This window comes from Mauremys reevesii, linkage group 3 (assembly GCF_016161935.1).
Source record: "Mauremys reevesii isolate NIE-2019 linkage group 3, ASM1616193v1, whole genome shotgun sequence".
NCBI classification, from domain to species: Eukaryota; Metazoa; Chordata; order Testudines; family Geoemydidae; genus Mauremys; species Mauremys reevesii.
In genome coordinates, this window is record NC_052625.1 from 47,055,012 (window position 1) to 47,082,695 (window position 27,684).

At 41.5% G+C, this 27,684-nt stretch overlaps 1 protein-coding gene across 1 annotated transcript in view; it reads right to left on the reverse strand.

Moving 5' to 3' along the window:
• Positions 1-1,622: 1,622 nt before the first annotated feature.
• The window catches only part of LYPLAL1 (lysophospholipase like 1), a 39,908-nt gene continuing 13,846 nt past the window's right edge, over positions 1,623-27,684 (reverse strand). The window contains exons 3-5 of the mRNA XM_039531046.1: positions 17,121-17,290; positions 2,490-2,605; positions 1,623-1,877 (exon numbers count right to left, since the gene is read on the reverse strand). Of these exons, the coding sequence (XP_039386980.1) occupies positions 1,638-1,877; positions 2,490-2,605; positions 17,121-17,290 (526 nt within the window). The 3' untranslated portion in view covers positions 1,623-1,637. The remainder of the gene's footprint in view (positions 1,878-2,489; positions 2,606-17,120; positions 17,291-27,684) is intronic.

Sequence of the window (27,684 nt, forward strand, 5' to 3'; positions counted from 1 at the left end):
TGAAATGAAATAATGCAAAATATTTTTAGCAGCAGGAAGTTGTTACTTGCTACTGCCAATTACATGCCTTGTACTTTAATACTGACACTTTTTTTCCTTCACTTACTCTTCAAGATAGGTAAAATCTGGCTCAGGGCTAAATACACAAGGGTAGAAAGAAACTTCTCAGCCCCATGGAGTTGGCTGACTCCCCTGAAGTTATAGCCAATACTGGCAGGGATTACTGTGACAGAGCATACAACAGTGTCCTAAATCTGCTCTTCAACAAAGGGGGAAGGAGGAGATTAAGCAAGAGACTTGGATGTACTGACTTTGGCAACACAAATACCTTGTCATGCCAATAAAGTTATTGAATTTGGGGAGGGCGAATTGGGGCAAAGTGGGAAATAAAAAAAAAAATGAAATAAGAATAGATTTATCAAACACTGACACAGGGTTGAATATAAATAATGGGGACACGAGGTTTCTTTATATCACAATCATTGTTATTTACAGCTCTTTTAAATGCAAACTGAGGACTCAAGCGTCCTCATCTTTTAGTTTAAAATGTGATCCTGCAGGCTCCAAAATAGTTCACACAAATATAAGTCTCTACAGACGCTCTTCCCAAAGAATTTTTTTCTCCAAAACCAGGGTATATTTAAGAACCATTATGACATCTTTCCCTGCATTATTCCCTATACCTAAAAAAACCAGAACGAACAAAAAACCAAATACGGCTTTAACAGCTATTCCAAAACTAGATTTCTAAATATCACTACAATGATAGTACATAACAAGCAACAGTGCTGAAGCTAAAGACTTCTCATTTTAACACAAACCTTAATGATTTCTGTGAAGTGCAGTACAACCCTGTACATGTGTGTTTCACTTTACATACTGTAAGTCTTTTTGAAGCCAATGGGATTACTCAGTGCATAAAGTTATGCACACGCTTAAGTCTTTGCAGGAATGGCACCATAATTTTTTCCTCAAATGTAACTTGCCTTATATTACACACTGCTACGTTTGTAGACTGTAAAGTTATTTTTATCCTTTTAAAAAAAAATCTATTACAGATTTTTCCATCTTGGAACAAAAACAGGATGATCTGGAAACTCATGGAACAATATATATTAAAGTTTTGAAGATAGTTTGGCCCATCTATAAATGGTTTTAATACTCTCCGTATCTTCCACAGAATGTTGTAGCTTCATGTTTTGCATACTGGACAGTAAAAACATAGTATCAGTAGTTTATCATCATCTGGGCTAGGTTGTAAGAAAGTTGTATGTAACATCAGTGTTTATATGAAGCTGGATTTGTATTTACGAAATAGATGATGCACCCTTAGGGCTTGTCTAGATGAACAGTTAGAGTGATGCAGGCTAGTGTGCAGTAGACACACCCTAGTTTTCCATGCACTAACTGTCTATGTGGACCATGCTGCCATGTACTAACCATTCACTGTGCACTTTGATCTACTCCTGTTTCAAAGCAGGGAACTAGAGAGGCAGCAGGATCCACACGGACACTTAGTGCGTGGCAAGCTGGGTTGTAGATTTACCTCATACTAGCCTGCTGTACATTAACTGTTAGTGTAGGCAAGTCCTTGCCGTACATAAACATGTTATTTTGAAATGTTAAGTTAATTTCATTTATTCATTTGACATTGCTGTCTCCACAGGCAATTTCTTTACAATCCAGGAGCTCAATTTTTCCAGTTCAGTTTTGTGTAACTCATGATTAAGATTTGGAAAACTATGAAAAGATGTTGCTACTCCCAATGATTTTAACATCTTGTTGGTCTCTTCACCCCACGAGTGCAGAACTAACTCATCAGCTGTTCCATGACACTGAAATAATTCAGGAAGGACACTTTCATTTTTCTGTAAAGCCTAGAGGGGGGAAGAAAAAGAGTTCAAATATGGATTTAAGAAGATGCAAATGTTGAACAGATATATACAAAGTTTATATATGGAATTCCAATATGCTAAACAAGCCCCACTTACAACTGCAAAAATCTACATGCAGCGTTTGATCCTGCTCCACGAAACCTGAATAGAAGGATTAATGTTGACCTGAATATGGCAGAATGGAACCCGTGACCTTTATAATCTGATAGACATTCTCAAAGAATAGGTACAATAATTAAAGATGGAGTGACAACATCCATGGAGTGACAACAAATAATTTGATTGCTTAATGTGCCACTGCGCACTTGGCATACTTTGCACAGTGTAATAGCAGTGAGACTGCAAAAGTAAGCAAATAAACAATGTGTAAAAATAAAAGTAGTTTTCAAGCCTTTAGTCCCTGATATTTTGCTTACCCATTGTTCTCAGTGCAGGACATTCTCTGGGGTTAATGACCATCTGGAGTTAATCAATTCCACTCCCCAGGAAATGCTGTGCTTCAATTGTTTTTTGCCTAATTATCAGTTTATCTTTTTAGGTGAAATTTGTATGCGCTCCAAAAGGTATTTGTAAAAAAGACTGGCATTTACTCACCTGGTAAACAGCAGATGTCTTATTGAGAAAGCTAGAAAGAGCAAAGACTCCAGCCACATCTTGATGATACCTGTATGCTAAATGCATTGCCATGCCACCTCCCATTGAAAAACCTCCTACAACGTGACCAAAAGACACTGGGATTTAGTTACGTCTTGCTAATTTAACATCTGACTTGATTATTTTCAGAATGAGATTTTGGAAAAAAATATATATATAGAAAAACAAACTAAGATTCAGTTAGAAAGCTGTAGAGCTAAAAAGAGGAGGAAAAATTAATACATCAGAATGGTTCTATTTCATAATCCGCTCATGTAATGGCTGTTTGGACACTGTAGGTGTGTGTTTTATAGACAATGCAAAGCAGAATTCCATGCTGTGGGTAGGGCTGTCAACTCCATTTCTTCAGGTGACTTTTCATACTTTGTTAGTCTAGCACTGATGAAGGATGACAGCATATCACCATCACTGTACACAATCAATTATTCACACCACTGGACCACCATGCCAGGCAGACTGAGATCCTCTCTTTTTTCACAGGAGAGATATGGCATGGGCAGTGCAGCTGGACAAGCTGAAACATTTCCCCACAATGTGCCCTACCCCTATTCTAATGGATCACTTTGAAGGGTAAGAGAATTGATTACTCTCTCTACTCATTCAATCCTCGTCTACCTTTTGAGAGCAATAACTAGGCTGCCACCAGCATTTTTTTTTTAAGATAACGGATACTTGCCTGTTAGGAAATGGACTCTATGACCGTCACGTTACTTTCCATGTACACAATGTAGATGATATTTTATTATTGTATCCAGCTAATAGAGGACATTAGAAGTGAAACACGTAGCTGGAATGACTGTCCTGTTGAAATCTCTCCCAGTGCACAGACATAAGCTGACAGAGAATGGTTATGACTTAGGCTTAATTAAGCTTTTTACTTTTACACAGTTCACTTATTTGGTGGTGCATTTGGGTTTCACCAAGTAGTCTGACTGGTGCTAAAAATAGATGTGAAATTCTGAGTTCTGAACTTTTTAAATACAAAAGGTGCTGAATATAGATTAGAGGAAAATTAAATGCAGTATGATGTTGACTGGGGCTTTTAAAGGCAGAATGGCAGGTTGATGTTATAGTCCATCCACTGGGTTGACCCAGCTCCACTCTACTTCTGCCCTGAACAGCATTTACACAAAGCTGCTAGTGTAGAATTTCTGTAAAGACACTGCACTGAGCATCAACGTAACTCTGCACTGTATAATTTAGGTACTGTGGACTTGACTTGACCACGTGTTATGATAGTGTATCCCAAGGCACAGGGCAGAAAAATCTGTCTGAGGGTAAAAGCAGCAATGGTGAGATGACTACAGGGGACCAGTGCTACATCAAAAGTGTGAGGCCCTAGCAGGGGGAAAGGAAACAGCCAACATGCCAGGGGATGCAGAGATAGGTGCGGGCAGGGGTGGAGGAGACCAGAACGCAACTTCAACCTGCACCTTATACCACCCCAGCTGAAACCCCCAGGAGAGAACCAGGGCAAATACTGCCTGGTCTTCTCCAGCAGGAAATTTCCTTTTGGGCACAGGATCTCCCACATCTGTTTATCACACAAAATGCTAAAGTTCAAAGGCAAAACTGAGAACTCAAAAGACCACCACAGAAAAAACCTCAACTATAAATGCAGGTTCATGGATACAGGGAGGGAGAGAGAGACACACACACTCTCTGAACATTTAGGTAAAAATGTTACAACTACCCAAAACTCACTTCTGTAAAACAGCAATCTGTCTTGGCTGAAGTGTGCTTTATTCTCTCTAGTGAGATCCAATTGCTTCTCACCCACTTCCTCATGCCACTCAGGCATGCCATCTTCCAAACTCATAAAAATATAGTGTATTACACTCCAAAAGGTTATTTTGTGTGTTTATATCCATACATATAAATACACACACTATACACACAGATACACATTGTCCATATGTAAATGTAAGCACATTTTTATGTTTTAGAATCTAGACAAATGTGTGCATTGAAAAGCCATTACTACTTTGTAAATGATTTAATCTAAAATTTTGCACCCGGTTAGTCACACTCTGGCAAGACTATCTGCAATTACTCACCAGCAGTCTTTGACAATGCAATCACCTTCTGTGTAGAAGAATATTAGGTAATGGTGCTTTCATGTGGCTCGTACTACTATGAGAAAATTTAATACAAAGGGCTAGTTCTTTGAATTCAGTTTTCCATGGGAAAATCTGCACTTTATCACTCAATACCACAGTAGCGTCTGGGTAAATACTATATAGTAAATGCTTCGCAGACAGTGATTTCAACAAGTATTTATACATGAAGGCAAAATATTATGATTCCAAAAGGATAATATTTCAATGTATGTCTAAGTTTGACATAATACATAAAACACATGTTCATTCAAGGAGTTATTTTTTAAAAGACTTGAAATATGAAAATGAAACAAAAAATAAAATATACACAGTTGTTACAGAAAATAAGATCTCATAACCGACACAACTTACAACATACAAACAAACAGAGATGACAACTACATGCAAGTTTAAGTACCAATTATCTCAATATAAGAAAAGATAGCATGGAACATGCAAGACTTACAACATTACTAACCAGATTCTGTTGTGAGTATCTATCAAGATCAATAATGCAAGTTCAGATGTTTTAATCTTAGACGTGCAGACCACTCCACTCCCAAGGAGTTCATGGAATGCCATTAAAATATTAGAATTTAACAATAGGTTCCACATAAAAAACATATGCAAGTATCACAGATTTTCCCTTATAATTACAATTCGAGAGAGCTGTGGTTAGTGCTTTGCAACAGTTAGTAAATGTCGGCTTTATAATGGATTCTGCTGCATGTCAAGAACAGTGATCAAAAAGCAATGTACTCTCCTGTGGCCCTGATTCAGCAAAGTACTTAACTGTGTGCCCTAACTTTACACATACAAGTAATCCTATTGACATCAAAGGGGTGACTCACTAGGGATGTAAAATGTTAACCAGTTAACCGATAAGCATGAGTCTTATCGCTAAGATATTCCAGTTAACATTTAAACTCTGCTGTGGGACTCTACTGCCGGCCCCCCGTGCCCAAGGCTCTGCGTGGGGCCAGCAGCTGGGACACCAGGCGCGCAAGGCTGGCAGTGGAGCCTAACAGCTAAACGTTTAACCAGTATAATTTTAATAGTTTAAACATTTACTTTTTAAAAATGCTATTTACATCCCTATGATGCACATGCTTAAAATTAGGCCAACACCTATTAGGCCCCACTTCAACAAGGCTTCTCCAAAACAAGCACCTGAGATAATACACCGAAACCTGCTCTGATGGGGCTGAAGTCTGCTTCTGTAATAGGTCTGCCACCGATATGCGTCCTCTCTGAAAGTCAACCATTATTAACAGAGAAGGATATGGATAAAGTGAACTTTTAGGACACACTGCCCATGTGGAGGAAACTGCTTGTCCTTGAAATAGCTGGTTGTGAGCTTTCAGCTGAAATCGGAACCCTTCACATCCTCATTTCCAAACAAAGAACCTGAATCAAGGTTGAGCTCTGCATGTGTGATACCCATGTTAAAAGCAAGAGATTTAAAGCAGGCTGTTCTCTAGAACCTCAGGTGCAGTACAGAGTAACTCAATCACTCAAGTGCATGGTGACATAACATGGGAGGAGTAGGCAGAGACTGTGCTCCCCATAAATATTTTATTCCCTCTCAAGGAAGATTAAATCCCAACAACTGCTGCCATGTTTCAGTGGCAAGTAAATACATTCTTCCATATACAGTTTATAAAAGGACTTTAGGATTTTTCATAATGAGCTGTTCTAAATGTAAGATCTTCAGACTCGATTCCCCTTAAACCTTTAAATTTCAGTGAGGCTACTCCAAATCGACACCTGTGAGATAAGAATCAGAACCATATGTGAAGTAAAATCTGTTGCTTCAACCACTATGCTTAAACCCAGGAATCGACCAGTTTGCTTACTGTAATACTTCAGTTATATTCATTTCTTTGCATTACTCACAACCCACTATTCACTCATCAAACAATGGTTTGGGTCTCAAATCTGTAAATTCATGCTTAATTTCGTGACCCAGAATGAAGGATGCCTTATCTAAGGTCTCTCTTACAAGTGCTCTGTGTACCAGCTAGCATGTTAACAATTTATCTGCTGATTTCCTTTGTTACATTGTGTTTTTGATTTCCTATCCCTGACTTCAAAATGTTCAGTTCTTTGTGTCTTAGAAAGTGGAAGAATATCTTTTTAATCAGTCATGAAGACTGTACCCCATAATGGGCTCTAGGGCTTCTGTCTCTAATGGTTTTCTGAAATCAGAGACTGGAAAATGTACTAATAAATTTATTGTAGAAAATAATCTTAGATTTACAGTAGAATGGACAGGGTGGCCAGTTAGGTTTTTCCATCTAGCTTTAACATGTTCAAAGCCACTTGGCTGGAAACTATTCTACAGACCAATAGACCCATACTGGGTCAGACCAATGGCCCATCTAGACCTACAGTATCCTGTCTTCCAACAGTGACCAATGCCAAGTACTTCAGAGGGAATGAACAGAACAGGTAATCATCAAGCGTTCTCTAATATTCAACTTAAAGGGAATGTTTATTTCACCAAGTTACTCCAAATTTAGTATCATAAATAATGCCGCCCTTCCTCCTTGATGTTTCAGTGCTCTGTAGCGCTAAAGCCTAGATTCTTCTCTCTCTTACTGGTGTAAGTCACGAGTTGCTTCCCTGAGTCATAATCACACTGGTGTAACTCCCTTTGATCTAAATGAGAGGAGAACCAGGCCCTTAATCATCACTTAGCCAAACGATACATATTCAGCTTTTTAGAATCTTTCCTCATTAGTCGGGCCCTTCTTTGATAATTTTTCCTGCTCTTCCCTGAATTTCTTCAGGTTTATCAATATATCTCTGACAATGAAGTGGCCAGAAATGAGCATAATATTCCATATGTAGTCCACCAGCATGGTATGAGGAGAGACAATTACCTGCTTGACCATTTTACTGCCATGATGCACTGTATATTCAGGTCTAATTTTCTGTCCACTCTTTCAGCATTACTGATTCCCGGATGTATCCTTTCCACTGAATATCTGAGGTTAGGATAATTATTACTCAGAAGTATTAGCTTATATTTTTCCAAACTGATGCTCATTTTGTTATTTTCTGCCCATCTTTCTGCCCTCTCTAGGGACGATTTAGGTAATTTCTCTTTCCCCGTTGGTGAATGCAACAAAATATCCTAACAAGTGACCTGCGAAGAGACTCATGTGCTCATTACTTCCTTCTATCAAATCAATATTTCCATAAGCACAAACACACTACAATATCCCACCTAGACACTTCCCCCAACCTGTTACGGTTTGCCTTGAGCTGAACAGCAAATACCAAGTAAGCACTAAGTACAAAAGCATATAATGAGCATATGGCCACTAGCTGAACTGCAAGAGTGGGTGCAGCAGGAGAGAAAGTGCCTTGACAAGACAACATAACGACAGCCTATTATTGTACATATGAACAGTTACTGTGCCCCAGAACTAATAGGGCACATGATTGAATACTACAACAGCGGACGAATGTTAACGGGATAACACATTTATCTATTCCATACAAAGAACTTCATGAACATAACTGTCTTCTGTCAGTTCTTCAGGGCAAGGACTTTGTCTCCTTGTTTATCTGTAAGGCGCTGCTACATAACTCCCACGCCTATCCCCTAGCAATACGGAAATGTGCAGTTTAGAATCCACCGCAGTTCTGTCCTCTGTTTACTGTTCAATAATTTCTTAATGCCTTTACAAGAATAAAGGCAGCTTCCTTTTAGTAGCCAGACACTTTCTCTTTTTACAAATTGGGAGCATGAATAAATTTGTTGTCCAGGTTTCTCTCCTGACAAAACACTCAAGCAACATGACATGTTTTCAGCAAACAACTAAGTGGTACAAGTTCTACATTTTTATTGTAAAAGTGATACTTTTTTACTGTATGTACTGTTTCATGTTGGAACTCAAAGAAATTTTGCCACATTTTCACCTGATATGAAAAACACATTTTCATTACTACAATTTTTAAAGTTCATTGGCAGAAAAGTAAAGACTAGCAAGAAAATGTCCATTTGTCTTTTATCTGATCATCTTATTACAACTATGGTTTAACCCCTATTTCTGTATGCCTTTATGAAGATGAGGTAATAGGTAATAATTGGAGATATACCAATCTCCTAGAACTGGAAGGGACCTTGAAAGGTCATTGAGTCCAGCCCCCTGCCTTCACTAGCAGGACCAATCTTTGCCCCAGATCCCTAAGTGGCCCCCTCAAGGACTGAACTCACAACCCTGGGTTTAGCAGGCCAATGCTCAAACCACTATCCCTCCCCCCGCCCCCAAATCCTAGATGTGGTACTGGGAAGATATCTGTCAAACATAACAAGACTAATCTCTTACTGCTGATGACCAGTCCACACAGACAGACCTCTGCAACCATTTACTTCAATGGGGCTGTGCATGGGTGTAGGGATCTGCTCTCACTGATCAGCTGGCAGGATTGAGGGTCGGCCTTGTAACAGTTAATTAAATGTGCTTTTGCTGGTATAGTTTATACCAGCTCTCCAGATGAAATAAGCTATACTGGAAAAAGAACTTTTCCCTCCAGTATAACTGCATTTACACTTGAGCTTTTACTGGTATAAAAGTGTTAAAAACAATCCCACCACCACCACCTTCCCGCATCGCACATTGTTATATCGGCAAAAGTTTCTAGTATAGACCTGGCCTAGCACATGGCAATGGCCTGAAACTATAAAAGAAAAAAATCTTCTGCTAATAGGAATGTTAAACAGTGGAACAATAGTGCAAAGGGAGGTTTTTGCGGCCTTACTTAACAGATCAGATTAAAACCTCCATTCATTTCCACCTTTCCAGCCCCTGCACCAACTTTGCGCCCTATGAGTCTCCAAGTCTCCCTCACAACCCCACATTTTAAAATCTGTATCTCATTCACATCTTGTACCTTCTTCCATGCAGCTTCATCACTTGTGAGGTTGTCTCCCTCCTTGTAAGCACCTAACCACCTTTGCTTTTTTCAAGCTCCCTCCTGAAAAATGGTACCTCTTATTCTGGGTTGCCTTTCAGAAATGATCCACCAAAGGTAACTAATACAAGCTTGAACTGTCATCTAGTATGTCTGTACCATATTGTGTCTCCCATTTTGGCCCTAATCTCAAAGACACTTATGAGCATGAATAGTTCCATTTCAACTGGGCTACATTTGAAGGATCAGGATTTACATGCAGCAAAGACTATCTTCATGTAAATCTCTATGAACCTGAGCACCCAGTTGGCACTAAAATTAAATTAAAACAAACAATAGTAAGAGCTGGTTGAAATATTTTGAAAATTGAAAATATATATAAAAAAATTGACGTGTGTAATTTCATACCCTCCCCAGTTTCTTTTTAAGCCAGCACTAATAATAAAACATTAGTATACAGAATAATGTTGCATGCCAACTGCAAAACGACCCAGAAGGTTTTTTCCAGTCCCAGTATCAATGATTGCATGAGTTTATGGAAATGCTCCAACAATGGGACACTGATAGGTACATGGCAAGCTGGTGATCCAAATGCTAGAACAGATTCAGGATTGCTTATGATCATCTGGCTGGTGGTGCCCAAGTATTATGAAATCCATATTCTACTTGCTCAAAGCAACACTGACAAATTTAAGAATTGGTCCGAATTCAACATAATGAAATTCAACAACAGTAAGTGCAAAGTACTACATTTAGGGAGACGGGAAAAAATCAAATGCATAACTACAATATGGGAAATAACTGGTGAAAAGGATCTGAGGGTCACAAATTTGAATATGAATCAACAGTGTGATGAGCCGTGAAAAAGTTTAAATATCATCCTAGGATGTATTAACTGGAGTGTTGTTTGAAAGACATGGGAAAATTATTCTGCTCTACTCAGCACTGGTGAGGCCTCAGTTGGAGTACCATGTCCAATTGCGGGCACCGCACTTCAGGAAAGACGTGGACAAGTTTAGAAAACCTGACCTATGGGAAAACGTTAAAAAAAAAACACCCCAAAACCTGGGCATGTTTAGTCCTGAGAAGAAAATACTGAGGGGGAATCTGGTCTCAGTCTTCAAATACGTTAAGGACTGTCATCACTTGTTTCCCATGTCCACTGAAAACAGGACAACAAGTAATGGACTTCATCTGTAGCAAGGGAGATGTAGGTCAGATATTAGAAAAAAAACTCTTACTATAAGAGTAATTAAGCTCTGGAATAGACTTCCAAGGGAAGTAGCGGAATCCCCATAATTAAAAGTTTTAAAGAATAATTTGGACAAACACCTGTCAAGGATAGTCTATGATGCCCATTATATGTGATCGATAATAAATACACATTTTAAAAAATTAGTTGTGCTATAAAGACATGAACATGGCCGAACTGAGTAACTGCTGATTTTACTGCTGTAACCCTCGTCCTTCCTTACTCCAACCCTTCCCTACTGTTTCCTAAGCCTGGTCCCTGTACCATGAATATCTAACTTAGATAGGGTGACCAGGTGTCCAGTTTTCAATCCTGGTAGCACTGGTCAGCCCCACTGACCGGGCCATTGACTGTCTGGTTGGCGGCACTATGCAGGGAACCACAGCCAATGGGAACTGCGGGGGCGGCACTTGTGGATGGGGCAGTGCGCAGAGCTACCTGGCCACGCCTCTGCATAGAAGCTGGAGAAGGGACATGTCGTTGCTTCTGGGAACTGCTTGAGGTGAGTGCCGCCCAGAGCCTGCACCCCTGAACACTCCCTGGCCTCAACCATCTGTCCCAGCCCTGATCCCCTTCCCGCTCTCTGAACCCCTCAGTCCCAGCCTAGAGCGCCCTCCTGCACCCCAACCCCCTCATCCCCAGCCCCACCCCTGAGTCTGCACCCCAAGCCAGAGCCCTCACATGCACCCCATGCCCCAACCCCCTGCCCCAGAACCCACTCCTGCACCCCAAATCCCTCACCACCAGCCCCACATCAGAGCCTGCACCCCAACCCCCTGCCCCAGCCTGGAGCCCCCTCTCGCACCCTGAACCCCTCATTTCTGGCCCCACCCAGGAACCTGCACCCTCAGCCCAGAGCCCATACGCCTTCCCACACCCCAACCCCCTGCCTCGGCCCGGAGCCCCCTCCCATATGCCAAACCCCTCGACTCCACCCCCCCACAGCCCGGAGCCCCCTCCTGCACTCCATACCCCTCATCCCTGGCGGTACCCCCAGCCGGAGCCCTCACCCCCTCCCACACCCCAGCCTCGAGCCAGCCCGGTGAAAATGAGCGAGTGAGGGTGGGGAGAGCGAGCGACAGAGGGAGGGGGAGATGGAGTGAGTGGGGGTGGGGCATGGACAGAGCCTCAGGCAGGGCAAAGGAGTTCAGTTTTGTGCGAGTAGAAAGTTGGCAGCCCTAAACTTAGAATGCAAATCTTTCAAGACCTATGTCTTTGGCCATGGCTACACTTGCAAATTTGCAGCGCTGCAGCAGGGTGTGAAAACATACCCTCTCCAGCGCTGCAAATTGCGGCGCTGCAAAGCGCCGGTGTGGTCAAAGCCCCAGCGCTGGGAGCCATAGCCTTTCTGTGTGTACTGTAAAACAACTAGCAGAGTTCCGGGTGCTGTAAAAATAAAACAATCAGCAAAGACAAAGCAATTGAAGTATATGATCTTGTGGCAGGCATTATTAGCCACTTCCATCCACTGCTGGCACATCTATTTGACATTTCTAATGTTCACACAGATAGGATGAAGGAAGACGAGAAGAATAGGAAGAGATGGGAATATGACCAGTGACAAATATAAAAGCTGGGTCACAAAAACCTTCACCCCAAAACATAAGTAAAAGGATCATTTAAATCAGTACTTACCAAACTTGACAAGAAAGCATTTACATTACAACAAACTGAGTTAACGTATGGGGAAGGAGGACTGATAGTACTGGTCTGAGTCACTCATTTCTTAGGTATAATTTAGATAACCCACACAGCCACATACTAGATGCTGCATGCACACATACATGCACACTAAATTCTACTTCATCATCTTCGCATTCAGATACTACAGGAATGGGCAGTAGCACACAACCCTAAATTTACCTCTGGAGAGCTCTGTAGTAAGTGTCCTTACATGAAAGACAACATACTTCATCTTCCAATAATTACAAAAGATGCAAGATGAGAGAACTTGGAAGCTGGAGACATAAAAAGCCATGGCTGTAGGTGAAGTTGTTTGCCCAGCATGTTTTAGTGATTTATTGTTGATTTTTCATCTCTCAGTACTTACAATGCCTTCTTTCTTTGGGATGTCTAGTGCCAAGATATTTCTTCCCCCATCCCATTTTCACACATACTGAGAGGGATGACTATGCCAATATTTACAAGAGATGCAGCCCTTTCATGTTACTTCCACCATGGTCCAGTAGCTATGTAAGAAGTCTAGTAATAAACAAAAAAGTCGTTGTCTCTCTCATGTTATTGTTATAGTACAAGGGGTCAGGAATCATGCATGTGTTTTCTGGCACATGATCAAGTCTACAGGACTGTTATTGAAAGTTTATTTTCACTGGCTGCTTATACAAGTGACTACAGGTGGCAAAGACCAACGTGCTTGGATCAGCATTTCTGTGGTATACAAAAAGTGACCTGTAAAACTAGGAAAGTAGTAGTAAATCAAGGGGGGGGGGGGGTCAACTTTTGCTTAGGTATCCAAACATCATAACTGAACTTTAGAGCAGGCTTCAACATTAATTGACACCTCATTTTTAAATCCAAGGATCTTTTTTAAATTCACACAGAACCGGGGTGCTTATACTACAGTGGTGGGTGTAGTATAAAAACCTAGATATGAACAGAATAAAAATTATTCTCAAGTGTTCTAAAATTTCATCATGATTTGCATATTTTAGGATCTGCCTAATTTGGCATTAAATGCAGAAGTGTATAACATAACAATAGTCGCATTTGACCAGTTTTAACATTCCTTTGTATCTTTAATATCCATATAATTCTACTACTTAGGTTATTTTTAACCAGTAACAGCAAGACCCAACAATAAGAAATCAATGTATGCACACAACTGAAGGTGGAGAGGGGGCATTTGGCAAGAAAATGACTTTCATTTTCGAGTTCTGGATTGGGTTATTACTACACAACAATCGAATAAATCCTCTCTTTTTTTTAAACATATGAAAAAATTCCTTGATGGTGCTCTTTAAGTTGGAAATCTTGCTACCTTTGTAAGACTCGCTGTGATGCCTTGAGACCAACTTCTGAAAACTTTTTCTTAAGGAATAAGAAGTATGGGCTGTATACGGCCTTCAATTGGTGCATGGAACTCCCACAGAACTTGCAGCACACTTTACATCAAGTATCAAAAGACATATGTATTTAAAACTGTTAAACTTAGACTGTATATTTGAAAATGAGGATGTGATTAATATTAAGGAAGCTGTTCTTCTGATGTTTAGGAATTAGACTGAGGTGAAGAGGGAGGAGTGGCTATACACTACTCAGGTTCCACCTTCAGGCCAGGAGCAGCTGGATGCTTCCTTTAAAATGATGTAGTGAAATGGTTAACAGTGTTGATCATTAAGCCGTCATCATTAGGTGTCATCAAGACGAATGGTTTAGGCCACAATTCTTTTAGGAACAAATGCTCCTATTGTATCAACAAACCCCAACCCTGTGTAAAACTTGAATCAGAGTAGGAAAGACAGGCACCCTCCAGAGGACCATGATGAAAATGTTAGGTTCTCCCTTTCCATTCCTGGAGTTCCTGTCTCATTTATCCTCCTTTCTTTCGGACTGTCCTACTGTCCCACTCTACACAGCTGTCAGTTTCCACCCACTTTCTGTCCTAATTTTTACACCTGGCTCTCCCTCCCTTCATAATTTCCGACCTTCATTCTCAACCTGCAACTTCCATACTGACATGCCACCTGACCCCTCATCCTCCTTTGACCTTCACCACTGAATTAAATCCCACTCACTAAAATGTCTACTCCCTCAACTTTGTCTTCAGAAAACACTGCTCCTCTGTTCCTTCAACATCAGCATTCCCACACCTTGACTATCACCTCATCTTCTTCAGCACCCACTTGTCCATCCATCCAGCCTGTGCTGCTTTCAGCCTATTGCCATCGACGACTTATCTGCCAAGTCTCACTCTCTCCGTCATTGACTCAGTTGTCTAATCCTCCCACTTCTCCTTTCTACAGAAAAATGTCCTACTAATTTGCCACATGGCTCACCACCACCACCATTCAATTTCCCAGCATCTGTGCCACTGAACACCTCTGGAGAAAGTCTCCTGAGTAACAATGGCTTCCTCCACTATAAGCTTGTTCTCTTTGACTTCCTTGTCAAACAGCACTCTACCTCCGCCCACGTCATATCCATGAATCAGCTGCCTGTTCACCACCAGATCCCCTCTTAAAATGCTCTCCCCCATCCAGGTAGAATGTTGCTGGCATTTCCAAAGAGATGACTGACCAGGTCTGATGTGACTTCCCGCTTCCTTCTCCTCCCATCACCCTTTATCCCCAGGGAATTCTTCACTTCTGTGCAGAGGGAGTATACAGCCCTACCACTTTGATTTAGCAGTGGGGAGGGTACCTACATGGCCATATGCACCAGTTTTTCCACACCCACATTCTCATCACCCCTATGTACACATTTGCGCTTATTTGGTATGATGCTGGACTACGGGCTCAGTCCTTATTTGTCATCGTAGTGTCCAGAAGCCCAACTGAGATCAGGGTCCTATTGTGCTAGGCACAGTACATGCACTTAGCAAGAGAACATCTCTCAAAGACCTTGCAATCTATATAGATAAGACAGACAAAAGGTGGGAGAAAGGACAATTTTCAACAATTTAAAGATAGAGAATTTAAACACAGAGGCTGGAACTTTCAAAAGAGACTAAAGAGATTGAGACAAATCAATTACTCCCTTAGATGATTTCCCAGATTTAAAGTGTGTCTCAGACCCTGCAATCTCACTACTTCTATTTTCCTGAGGTCAAAGGGAAAATCTAGCAGCAGAATGAGTCTGTATGTGTAACATCTCCACCCCACTCCCAGAAAAAAAAACACCTGCTCTTCTTCAGCAGTCTCTAGGCCTGCAGGTATAACACAGGAAAGCCAGATCAAAGAGACTGTGCTGACAGCCATTCAAAATAATGCATTCTACAGCCAGGGCAATGAGCCACCAAGGAAAAATAAACAGTGACCTTCAAAGAGCAACACAGGGCTGGGCCAAGAAAATATGCAGGCTGAATGGTCCTGGCTCCACTGCTTAGGACCTCAATGGCAAGAGTCAGTTGCCCATGACGTCAGAAGATCCCACATTAAAAGTTTATTCCAACCTGAAATATTCAGTCATGTAAGAATAGAACAAGGAGTCAGGCACTCCTGAGTTCTAATTCCATCTCTCACTTATGCTACTCCTGGGGCCTCAACCTCTCTGCTTCAATTTCCTCAACTGTAAAATAGGCCTGATACAGCACATTCCTTGAGCGTGCTTGAAGATTAGTAGATATTTGTACAATGTTCTGAAGATGTAATGATCTAGATAAGGGCTAAATATGATGAGTAAATGCATTTGTTACCAAGTTCTAGCATTACTGAACATTTCACAGGACTTTTGTTTTTTCATGACTGAACTCTTCCAAAGCAACCACAGCAGTAGAGAGGATACAATGTGCAACAATTTGTGTTGTCTAGATCAGTGGTTCTCAAAATCAGTCTGCTGCTTGTTCAGGGAAAGCCCCTGGTAGGCCGGGCTGGTTTATTTATCTGCAGTGTCCGCAGGTTCAGCCGATCGCGGCTCCCACTGGCCGTTGTTTGCCACTCCAGGCCAATGGGGGCTGTGGGAAGGGCGGCCAGCACATCCCTCGGCCCGCGCTGCTTCCCACAGCCCCATTGGCCTGGAGCGGCCAGTGGGAGCCGCGATTGGCTGAACCTGCGGACACGGCAGGTAAACAAACCGGCCCAGCCCGGCCCACCAGGGGCTGTCCCTGAACAAACAGCGGAGCGACTTGGAGAACCACTGGTCTAGATGCTTATTGAAATAAGAAACTACACTGCCTTTGAGAGAACTCAAGATTTACATTCTTCAGAAGCCCTCTAAATATGAAGAGGCCAGATAGAAATAGCAAAGTAAGAACAGGCTAGACATTGTTGACTGGTATTTAAATTCCAATGATAAATGAGCAGCTCAAAAAACAAACAAAAGCCTTACGTTTAATTTGATGGGAGAGAGTACCCAGTGAGCCAAATGCTGCATACATTTGCACCCACAGCACCTCAATGAATTCAAAGCAGTTTTAAGGGCGTCAGTCTAATTTGACCTACCGAGGGCTAGATCATGCAATGCACTGAGTGCTCTCAACTCTGAATGAAGGTCAATTGAGACCTGGGGTTGCTCAGCATGTGCAGGAATTGCTTGTCAAACTTGCAGGATAGACTCCAATGGGAACCCAATGTGAGAGGCTCTCTCATAAGGTATAAACATAAAAAAAACCCTTACCTAAAATTATCCTGTTCTTGCTGATGCCATTTTTAACTTCATCATCAATCACGTTTGTAAGCACCTGACACATTGAGTCTATGGTTTCAATGTGTTCTGGACAGTCATTAGAGATCTTCCATCTGTCAAACCACACAGTGGAGAGGGCTCCTCTCATAGGTGTATACGGTCTGGGGGAAAAGAAAAGAAAGGTTGATTAAAAATGTATGAGAACAAAGGCATTCAGTATAACCACGGTAAACAACAGAGAATTTGGTGACTGACTGAAAAAGGAGAAAAAGAATCAATTAATTGTCTCTCAATTCTAAATGTGTCTAATTTAAACGTTATTTACCACTAGTTATACAAAGTCTCTTTGTTCATCAAGGACTATCCTTAAAGGGTGAGGACATTTAGAAAACTGTTTAAAATACAAATGCAAGTTTCAATCAGCACAAGGTCATGGCTGCATAGTTTCATATACTAAGTCTTTTAGAGCACAACCTTGTCAACAGATCTGCAGGTGTGACTCCTATTCCTGAGCATACTTCCTGTTGAAATAAATGAGAGTAGGGGAATCAATACATGCTGACCTATTTTCTATGGGTTGCAAGATCCTCAGGTCACATATTATGTGTGTGTCTTGGGGGGGGGGGGGTTCTGATTTTATATCAGGAATAAGGCTGAGATTTTTTCAAAACCACCTTCAGGATTCAGAGGCACAATTCCTTTTGAAAGTGGTGGGAGGATTTTTTGGTTTTTTTATTAATCTTCTAGGCACCTATGGAAATTTCAGTCTGTGTGAGTGTGTGTAGGAGAGAGAAAATGAGGGAGTGGTGAGAGACAGTTTATCTTAAATGATTCAGATAACTTCATAAATAAGGTTGAAAAACACAACTTTGCTTACTTTGTCAGCATGCAGATTGAAATTTGAGATGTAATTATACCATTCTTTGCAATAATGTAGTTAGTGTCAGATTAGTATCACAAATACCTTACATACACTGTCCAAAACTCAAATAATCAAGGGAGTTGCAATTCAAAGGAGACACTTTTTTTTATGATGATGATGATGAATTGGCCCCTAAAATCCCCAGAAAGATGATCTAATTGTCTTACAATGGTAACAATTCAATACAAACTTACTACACTGAGGTCAGTGTTTCATGTCAAGGGGGTCAAAACCAAGATCCCTAAAATCCTTAATTGCTATGTTTAATCAGGGGGCACATTTTTCCACTCTAAACTTAAACTCAGAAAAGCTCAGATCAGATTACAATAGTTGCCTACAAACAGACAGCCTTTGATAAATTTGTCTGGCTGGGAACCCACTGAAAATGAAAATGAAGCCTTCAGTCTTCTATCTGGATTTTCTCACTACTAAGGTTTAAACAAAATACCACTAACAATCCCAAAAATGCTTAATGAAGCAGCAAATTCTGCCCTTATTTATACCATGGGGTTTGCACATATGTGAAGTAGAAGGGTCTATTTCTAAACCAGAGAGACCACTGTGTCTCAAAACATGTAACAGGCAGTATATTATGTATTTGTATTACTATGGCACCCCAGAACCCCAGTTATGGACCAAGACCCCATTGTGCTAGCCACTATATAAACAAAAAGACAGTCCCTGACTCAAACAGCTTACAATCTAAGTATAGGCACTTAGAGGATAACAAGGTGATAAGTAATAGCCAACATCGATTTGTCAAGAACAAATCATGCTAAACCAACCTACTTTCTTTCTTTGACAAGGTTACTGGCATAGTGCATGGGGGGAAGCAGTAGACATGATTTATCTTTATTTTAGTAAAGCTCTTGACACTGTCACCGGGTGGAGGTGGAGCTTGGGCTTCAGCTTCAACCCTGGGTCCCAGCAAGTATAATGCTGGCCCCGGCGACCTCATTAAAATAGGGTTGTGAACCACTTTTGGGTCCCAACCCACAGTTTGAGAACCGCTGGTCTAGAGAAAAGAAGACTGGGGTAGGGGGGAGGCTGATAACAGTCTTCAAATATGTTAAGGGCTGTTCTAAAGAGATTGTGATCAATTGTTGTCACTTCCACTTAAGTTGGACAAGTAATGGGCTCAATTTGCAGCCAGGGAGATTTAGGTTAGATATTAGGAAAAACTTTGATTATAAGGATAGCTAAGCACTGAAACAGACTTCCAATGGAGGTTGTGGAATCCCTGCCCATGAAGTTTTTAAAGAACAGGTTAGAAAAACACTTGTCATGGATGGTCTAGGTTTACTTGGTCCTTCCTCAGTGCAGGGGGATGGACTAGATGACTTCTCAAGGTCCCTTCCAGCCCTTATATTTCTATGATTCTATAAGAGAAGAGACTACATTCTCGAATGAACTCCCACAGGAAAATGATAAAAGACAAAGCACCCCATCACAAAGTGATATCTCCATCCCTGACCTCTCAGTTCTGATCCTCAAAGGAAATCTGCACAGCACTTTCAAAAGATAATCCTAAAAGCTTAAATTCATAACTCTGCTAGACACCATAGGCGCTGACTCCATGAGTGCCCTGGGGCTGGAGCACCCACAGGGAAAATATGGTGGGTGCTGAGCATCCACCGGCAGCCCACCTATCAGCACTTCCCCCTCCCTTCCAATGCCTCCTGCCCCCCCAGCAGGCCCCACCAATCAGCCCCTCACCATGCCTGCCGCCCGCTGCAATCAGCTGTTTTGCGGCATGTAGGAGTCTGGAGGGGAAAGGGGAAGAGTGAGGACCTGGCACGCTCAGGGGAGGGGACCGAAGAGGGTGGGAAGAGGTGGGGCGGGGGTGGAATGGGGACAGGCCTGTGGCCTTGAGGGAAGGGGTGGAGTGAGGGTGGGGCCTGGGGCACAGCCGGGGGGTCGAGCACCCCCGGCACAATGGAAAGTCGGTGCCTGTGCTACACACTAAAAATCACGAGCAGAATAGGGACACTGGATTTATGGCTTATTACAACAACCTGTCCCACTACTAATCTCTCCTTCTTTGTCCTATGACTGCAGGTGTGTTAACAGACCACACCACCTTAAATGGTCCCTTAGACTATGTGCTAACTACCTATGCTAAACAATCTGTTCCATCTTGTATTTAGCTGTGATGCTTCGAGTACCTTTCCCAGACCTGAAGAAGAGCTCTGAGTAGCTCGAAACCTTGTCTCTCTCCTCAACAGAAGTTGGTCCAATAAAAGATATGACCTCACCCACCTTGTCTTTCGGATAGGCGGACAGACAGATGCAGGAATATAACATGTCTATACAACCCAGATCTAAGCACTGATTCAGGAAAGACGTTTCAGTTCCACAGCCTTTAATTTGCTTAATTAAAAGTTAATCATGTATTTAAAGAAATATTGTTATTAAAAACATCTCTTAACAGGCCTTAGTTTGGATTCCAAAGGATAGTGATTGTTTATTAAATTAAAGGAAGGTCAGAAGACAGTATTCAATACAAAGAAGCTCAACTGAGGGCTGGTCTACACTAAGGGGAAAAATCGATATAAGATACGCAACTTCTTTCAGCGAATAATATGGCTGAAGTCAGTCAAAATATCTTATCGAATAAACCCGTCCCTCCACGCGGGCGCGATGTCGTGGCTCTCCTCCCATCGCCACGCCCGCCCGCTCGGGCGGGAGGTGGAGGAATCGAGAGATGTGTTGATTCGATATATATATCGCGGATAGATGAGACGCGATATATCGAATCGATCCGATCGACGCGCGCCGACGCGCGGTGGGTAGTGTAGACGTAGCCTGAAATCTGTTTAAGAAATTTTGTTCTCTCTTTCTTCCACTAGGGACGTCACCATTGCTATTGATTTTACATGGAAGGCACTCGGATACTATGAGGTGTAGCAGTATAAAATAATTAGGGATAGATATTATCCAAGTACTGGTTATAAGCCCCCTCTCAAAAACCTTGGCATCAGTGCTCATGGTAAGCACAGCTATTGACAATGGAGCAAATGCCAAGAGACTTCAACTCCTAGAACCAATGGATTAATACATACAAGTAATTACAATAGGTTGTTAGGAAAAAAAATAAAACATTTAAAAGTTTTTAAAAAGAGCTTTGTCCTACAGTAGCAGGATTGCCCCAGCATTTACATGGAAAAAGTATGCATGGATATTGCTGAAATATTCACAACAAATTTAGTGGTATACAGCTTTGCAAGAGAAACTAACAGATACTTAAAAACACAAAATAAACAAACAAAACCACACAACACAGCACCTTTTATTTGACTTTCCCCTATACTGTTTGCGGGCATAACAAACCTTTCAAAGTTGGAAATATGTCCTCACCCTCTTTGGTCTCCCTTATTTGGCAAATGCTTTAATTTGTCAGTGTAGTGGTCCCTTGCTCTTAAGCTGGGAGGAAGGCCACTCCGCCTCACTGCAGCAGGCAGGGCCAAGCAGCTTGTAGCCTCCTACTAGGGACAAACCACCATTAACTGTCTGGAGATCTAGCCCCCCTGGGCAGGGCAGCAAGCAGTCTTTAACCCAGAGTCTCCCAGCTACGGCTGACACCAATCAAGAGTCTAGGGCTCTGGTCTTCTAGGCAGGGCAGAGTAAAAGCAATCTCTAGCCCACAGCTTCCTGGCTTGGGCAGACAGCAATGAACAGTCTATAAGGGAAGTTCTTGCCTTCTGGGCGGGGCGGAGCAGGGAGCAGACTTTTGCCTAAGAGGAGTGCCCCAGGGGTCAGTCCTGGGGCCAGTTTTGTATACCATCTTCATTAATGATCTGGATGATGGGATGGACTGCACCCTCAGCAAGTTTGCGGATGACACTAAACTGGGGGGAAAGGTAGATATGCTGGAGGGTAGGGATAGGGTCCAGAGGGACCTAGACAAATTAGAGGATTGTGCCAAAAGAAATCTGATGAGGTTCAACAAGGACAAGTACAGAGTCCTGCACGTAGGAAGAATCCCAAGCATTGCTACAGGCTGGGAACCGACTGGATAAGCGGCAGTTCTGCAGAAAAGGACCTCGGGATTACAGTAGATGAGCAGCTGGATAGGAGTCAACAGTGTGCCCTTGTTGCCAAGAAGGTTAACAGCATATTGGGCTGCATTAGTAGGAGCACTGTCAGCAAATCAAGGGAAGTGATTATTCACATCTATTCAGCACTGGTGAGGCCACATCTGGAGTATTGCATCCAGTTTTTAGAGCCCCCCCCACTACAGAAAGGATGTGGACAAATTGGAGAGAGTCCAGCGGAGGGCAATGAAAATGATTAGGGGGCTGGGGCACATGACTTATGGGGAGAGGCTGAGGGAACTGGGGTTATTTAGTCTGCAGAAGAGTGGGGGGGGGAATTTGATAGCAGCCTTCAACTACCTGAAGGGAGGTTCCAAAGAGGATGGAGCTCGGCTGTTCTCTGTGGTGGCAGATGACAGAACAAGGAGCAATGGTCTCATGTTGCAGTGGGGGAGGGGGAGGTTGGATATTAGGAAACACTATTTCACTAGGAGGGTGATGAAGCACTGGAATGGGTTACCTAGGGAAGTGGTGGAATCTCCATCCTTAGAGGTTTTAAAGTCCCAGCTTGACAAAGCCTTGGCTGGGATGATTTAGCTGAGGTTGGTCCTGCTTTGAGCAGGGGGTTGGACTAGATGACCTCCTGGGATCTCTTCCAATCCTAATCTTCTATGATTCCTGGCTAAGGTAGCCAACGCACACAGACTGGGGGCCTAGACTCTCTTTGCTGGGGCAAGCCACAAACCAAGCACAGGCCTTCTGGCTTAGGGGTGAATAGACCACAAGACCAAAGGTGGGGTTGGCAGCAGAAGGGTAAGGGGACCCGGGCCCACCCTACTCCACCAGGTCCCAGCCAAGGGCTCTAACAGTGACAAAACTGGAGCAAAGTCTGGTTTCCGTGGGCTCCTTCCTACCTCATTCCGGGTGCAGGGCTCCATAATCCAAGGGTGCTCCATCTCCCTAAGGTACAGGGCTGATGGCAGTCCTGACAACTCATGCCCAGGATAGGTCTCCTCCGGGGGCAGGGTGCTGCACAGTGCAGTTTCAATTCCAGAGTGCCGCAGCGGGCTGGAGATATCTGCCTCCTTCCATGGGTCCCACTCAACTTTATCCTTCCTGCCCCACCCTGGTACTTCTGTTGAGGAGGATTTGGCTCCTCCCACCAGGCGGAGAGTAGTGGTTCCTCGTTCTCAAGTCCAGAGGGAGGCCACGCTGCCTCACTACACTCACAATCAGGAATTACAGCCTTGTAGTTAAAGAATGGTGGTTATGAATCCGGAGACCTGGATTCCATTCTAGATTCTGCCACAGACTATCTGGATGACCATGGGCAACTCACTGAACCTCTCTATGCTTTTATCACCCAATCTCTGGAGTTGAGATAATGCCACTTACCTATATGACAGGAGTGTCGGCAGGCTAAATTAACTGATCTTTGAAGAAATGTGCATTGAGATCCTGAAATGGAAGGTGCTATAGATGCAAGGCATTCATTATTTCCCCATGCAGCCTCAAAAATCCCTAATGTTGATGATGCCATGAACAGAAATGTGAATAACTGTGAGAAATCAGTCACATATCTGCAAGTCACTCCACTTTTAACTCTCTTTTCACAATGACTGTGTTGTTGTGTAAGTGCCTGACATGACAAAACCATAGGCTGAAGACATGGGCAGATTTTTGTGTCATTAAACCAGAATGGCAAAAACATATACTACATTATTATTAATTCTCTTATCATAGTGCCTCGCGGTCACAATCCAGCACCCCGTTGAGCTAGGTGCTGTGCATACAAAGAACAAAGAGAGCTCACAATCTAAGTATAGGACTAGGGACAACAGATGGTTATAGGCAGACTGATGGCGGACTACAAAGAAACTATGGAATATTTTAATATATTATATATATTTGCTACAACTGAAGAGGGATTTAAAATTAAAGATTTAGAATCATGGTAAAATCCATAATGTAATATGACTGTACATTTGATCAAACCTGGGATTAAGGGCTTTAACATGCAATCTTTATAAATCGCCAGTGAAGGAGATGGGAGATTGATCCATTTAAAGAGCACAGGAGCAGACCCTCAAACGGACTGCCAGAATACTTTCAGTTGTCACAAAGATGTCCTCACAACTAAATTGAATTTCTAAGAAATACAATAAAAAAATAACTCACATAAAAGAATCTTACTTTTCAGTTTTAACAATACAGCCTACTGGCACATCTGTTTTAGTCATTCACCTTGTTACTTAAATAAATCCCTTTATTAACTAGTATAATACAACTCAGACATTACCACCGTAAACAAATATGTTTGGCACGGAACTATCTGCACAGCTCCAAGAATAGAGCACAACATTTTTTCTTTGTGGTTTAATTGTCTGAAAAAAAGACCCCTATGTTACAGTAACATGAGGAGGTTGCCCTGAAATGTACAAAAAAAAGCAAGGAAATTTATAGTGCACTGAAAATGCAGTTCAACACTGATCCTCACCTGACATCACTGCAACAAGGCTCTGAAGCAAAGCAGCTCCATGCCTGCAAGCTGTGTGATCAGTTAAGGACAGCATCGGACCACATTGTCTGTCTTAACTTTAGATTTTCTTGCCTTTGAGAGTTTAAATCAAACCCTTACCATTACTCCCAACAGATTTTTGTGGTTCATGGTGTTTTTTTTTTAAATGGCTTTAAAAGTAAAGGCCCCATGTCCCTATAATCTGTTTTTGAAACTCTCTGAATACAAATTTATGGTCCACTAGCAAAATGTGTTTTAAAATGTGGATTTACTTTCTGTACTGATTTTTTTTAAACAGAAGTTATATGAAGTACCTTGGAGCACATGAAAGACTCAACTCTTTAAAAGAAAAAAAGCTTCCTCCTGGGCAATTCAACCTCAAAACTCTGGCTTGTTTAAAGAACATAGCCTACCTCTCTCCCTCCTCCTCCCCCCAAACAAGCATTAGAAATGCAACATTATACAAGCTGAACTAACTCTAAACACTAAAAAAATGGGAGAGAGCTGAACAGTGCTAAGGAACACCAGGCACCCCGTAAATGGAATCTTTAAAATGCTTCCAAATGTCTTCACATCTCGCCTGCATTGTTTTGTCTGAATGGATTATTAAGGAATTGTTTTAAGTGTGCATTTTTTATTATAATTGCTTGTTCAAGGGAATATATTAGGGACTGAATCTATGCTAATCCATAATTTCAAGATAAGAATTCAAAATAGCACACAGGGATCCAGGAATCTGAACGTATGTATAAAAAAGAAATGCATTACGAAAACCTGTGACTGACTGTACCACAGCGACTCATTTTAATCATTTACATTTTTATTTAAATACAAAGGTAGTTATGCAGATTAAGGGCCAAATTCAAAGGTAATGCATGAAGAAGTGTAAATTGGACATCCTTTAAGTAATTTAGAAATAGTTTAGTAATGTGTAAATCTAAGTTGGTGTAATTTATACACCAATGTAGAAAACATAAGTGAAAGCAGGGAGGTAATTTACATCTTTTCCAGCTCTCTGGAGAGTAGATTACACCAATTTATACTCTAATTTATGCCATTTTAGGTATCACCTTTAAATTGGTCCTGCAAAATGTCACTTGGAAAATATTTTTAACATAAAAATAACTCAGTACTATTGCTACTGTATTGATTAGTTAATAAATAATTGTACTTGTACAACATAAAACTTAAGATGATGTGAGAACATCAATCAGCTAAAGCCTAGTTATAGCAAGAAGGTGGATGCCTCAGGTAAGCAGGGTAAGACAGCATATCACCAATTTTAAATTTTCCTTTCTGCTGGTACAGAAGTGCAGTTCAATCATGGATTGCCGGCTCCACTCTCTGTGTGACTAGCACTCTGCTGATGAAATCACACATGCTACAAACCCAGCTAGAAAACTGGAGCTGGCCTGGAAAGGGCAAGTACTAGCTATATCTTTTTCAGAAGTTTTTAAAATGTTATACTGAGAGCTTGCTGATGTGCCACATGGCATGGGAGCTGGGAATCTGTTGTGGAGCTAAGAACCCTGTACAAAGAAAGAGAAAGGTAAACTTAAAGTTAGTAATATGCTCATTCTCCCCCCCGCCTCCTTTATTCTGATTAGGGCTTTGTACAAGACATTCTAATGCTGGATTTTTGTTGGTTTACATTTGTATTCAAGAAAGATCACGCATGTCAGGCAACAGAGCAGAGTGCCAGATGAAAGTGTTTAAAGCTCTAGGGTGAAATCCGGGTAGTGTTGAAGTCAATGGATGTTTTCCCATTGATTTCAACGAAGCCAGATTTCACCCCTAGTGCCAAATTTTTTGCTGGTGCAATTTGATCCATTGCAGTAATTTCCAGCAGCAGAGAATTTGGCACATAGTTTTATCTGAATTTAAATAAGTAAAAATAAACAATCTACTTGAACCTTAAGATGAGTAACTTTATGAGAAAAGAAAAAAAAACCTCTTTATTGCCCTTTTCCCCCTAGTTTAACTTTTTAAACTATTTAGGATGAGTTGTGCAAACCCTTACACTCAGGAATAAAGGCACTTAATGCATACAAGGGCTTGCAGGATTAGGTTCTCTGTTTAATAAACTTGGTTAAAAAAAACTACACATTATTCCTGTATCAAAATCCTAAAGCCCAGGATACATTTCATGCCAAATTTATATGTCCTTCAAAAATGGGATTTATTTTAGAAACATGGACACAAGCACATTACTATTGTTAACAGGGCAGCCTTACAGTGTCATACTGCACCAATAGTTACTGCATTAGATATGTGTCAGGAGAAGTTCAAGAAAATTAGACTTGAAAGTATACTTAAACAAAAGGGGGAAAGAAAAGATTGCCTATATACATATCCAATTTTCAAACACTTCTAAACTAGGACCCCTCACCATTAGCATGCTGTTCCACAGAACTCAGTGGGCCAGATTCTGACTAGTTACATTAGTGCAATCTATACTGGAATTGCTCTGGATTTACACCAGTGTAAATGTGAGTAGAATGGGTCAATTGGAGTAGTTATGTAGCAAGTATTTAGAAGGCTATAGGTATTTTTGTTGGGGGAGGGGAGAATCCTATTACCTTGCACACAACTCCTGACAATTCTAGTGATTGGATCTTTTTTCCATTGGGTGTAATTTTTGCCTGAGAGCAAGGGGACACATATACACTGGTTTTATATTTTTTTTTAAAAAATCACTCTTATTTTAGACTAGACATCACACAATATTGAAAAAGGAGGAAAAAGCCTTTAATCTCATTTTTGCAAGCCCTTGCTGTTTCACAGCTAATCTCTGCTAATAACTGGAAGATCCATTGCACAATAATTAATACTATGAATTAGTGAATTTTTTTAAGTCAAGGATAGTACATAAAAATTGTTTAGCTTTAATTGCATGAGAATCCTTAGTCTACCAGTAAATGTTTGACAGTACAGTCTGTAAACGTATTGACATTTTAATAATTTGAGGCTTCACTGGGACGCTATGGAACCCAGGTGCACCTCTCCATAAGCAACACTCCCTTTGAAGTCAGAACAGAATATACTTAGGCAGGGAAAAAAATCAAAGGCATAACTACAAAA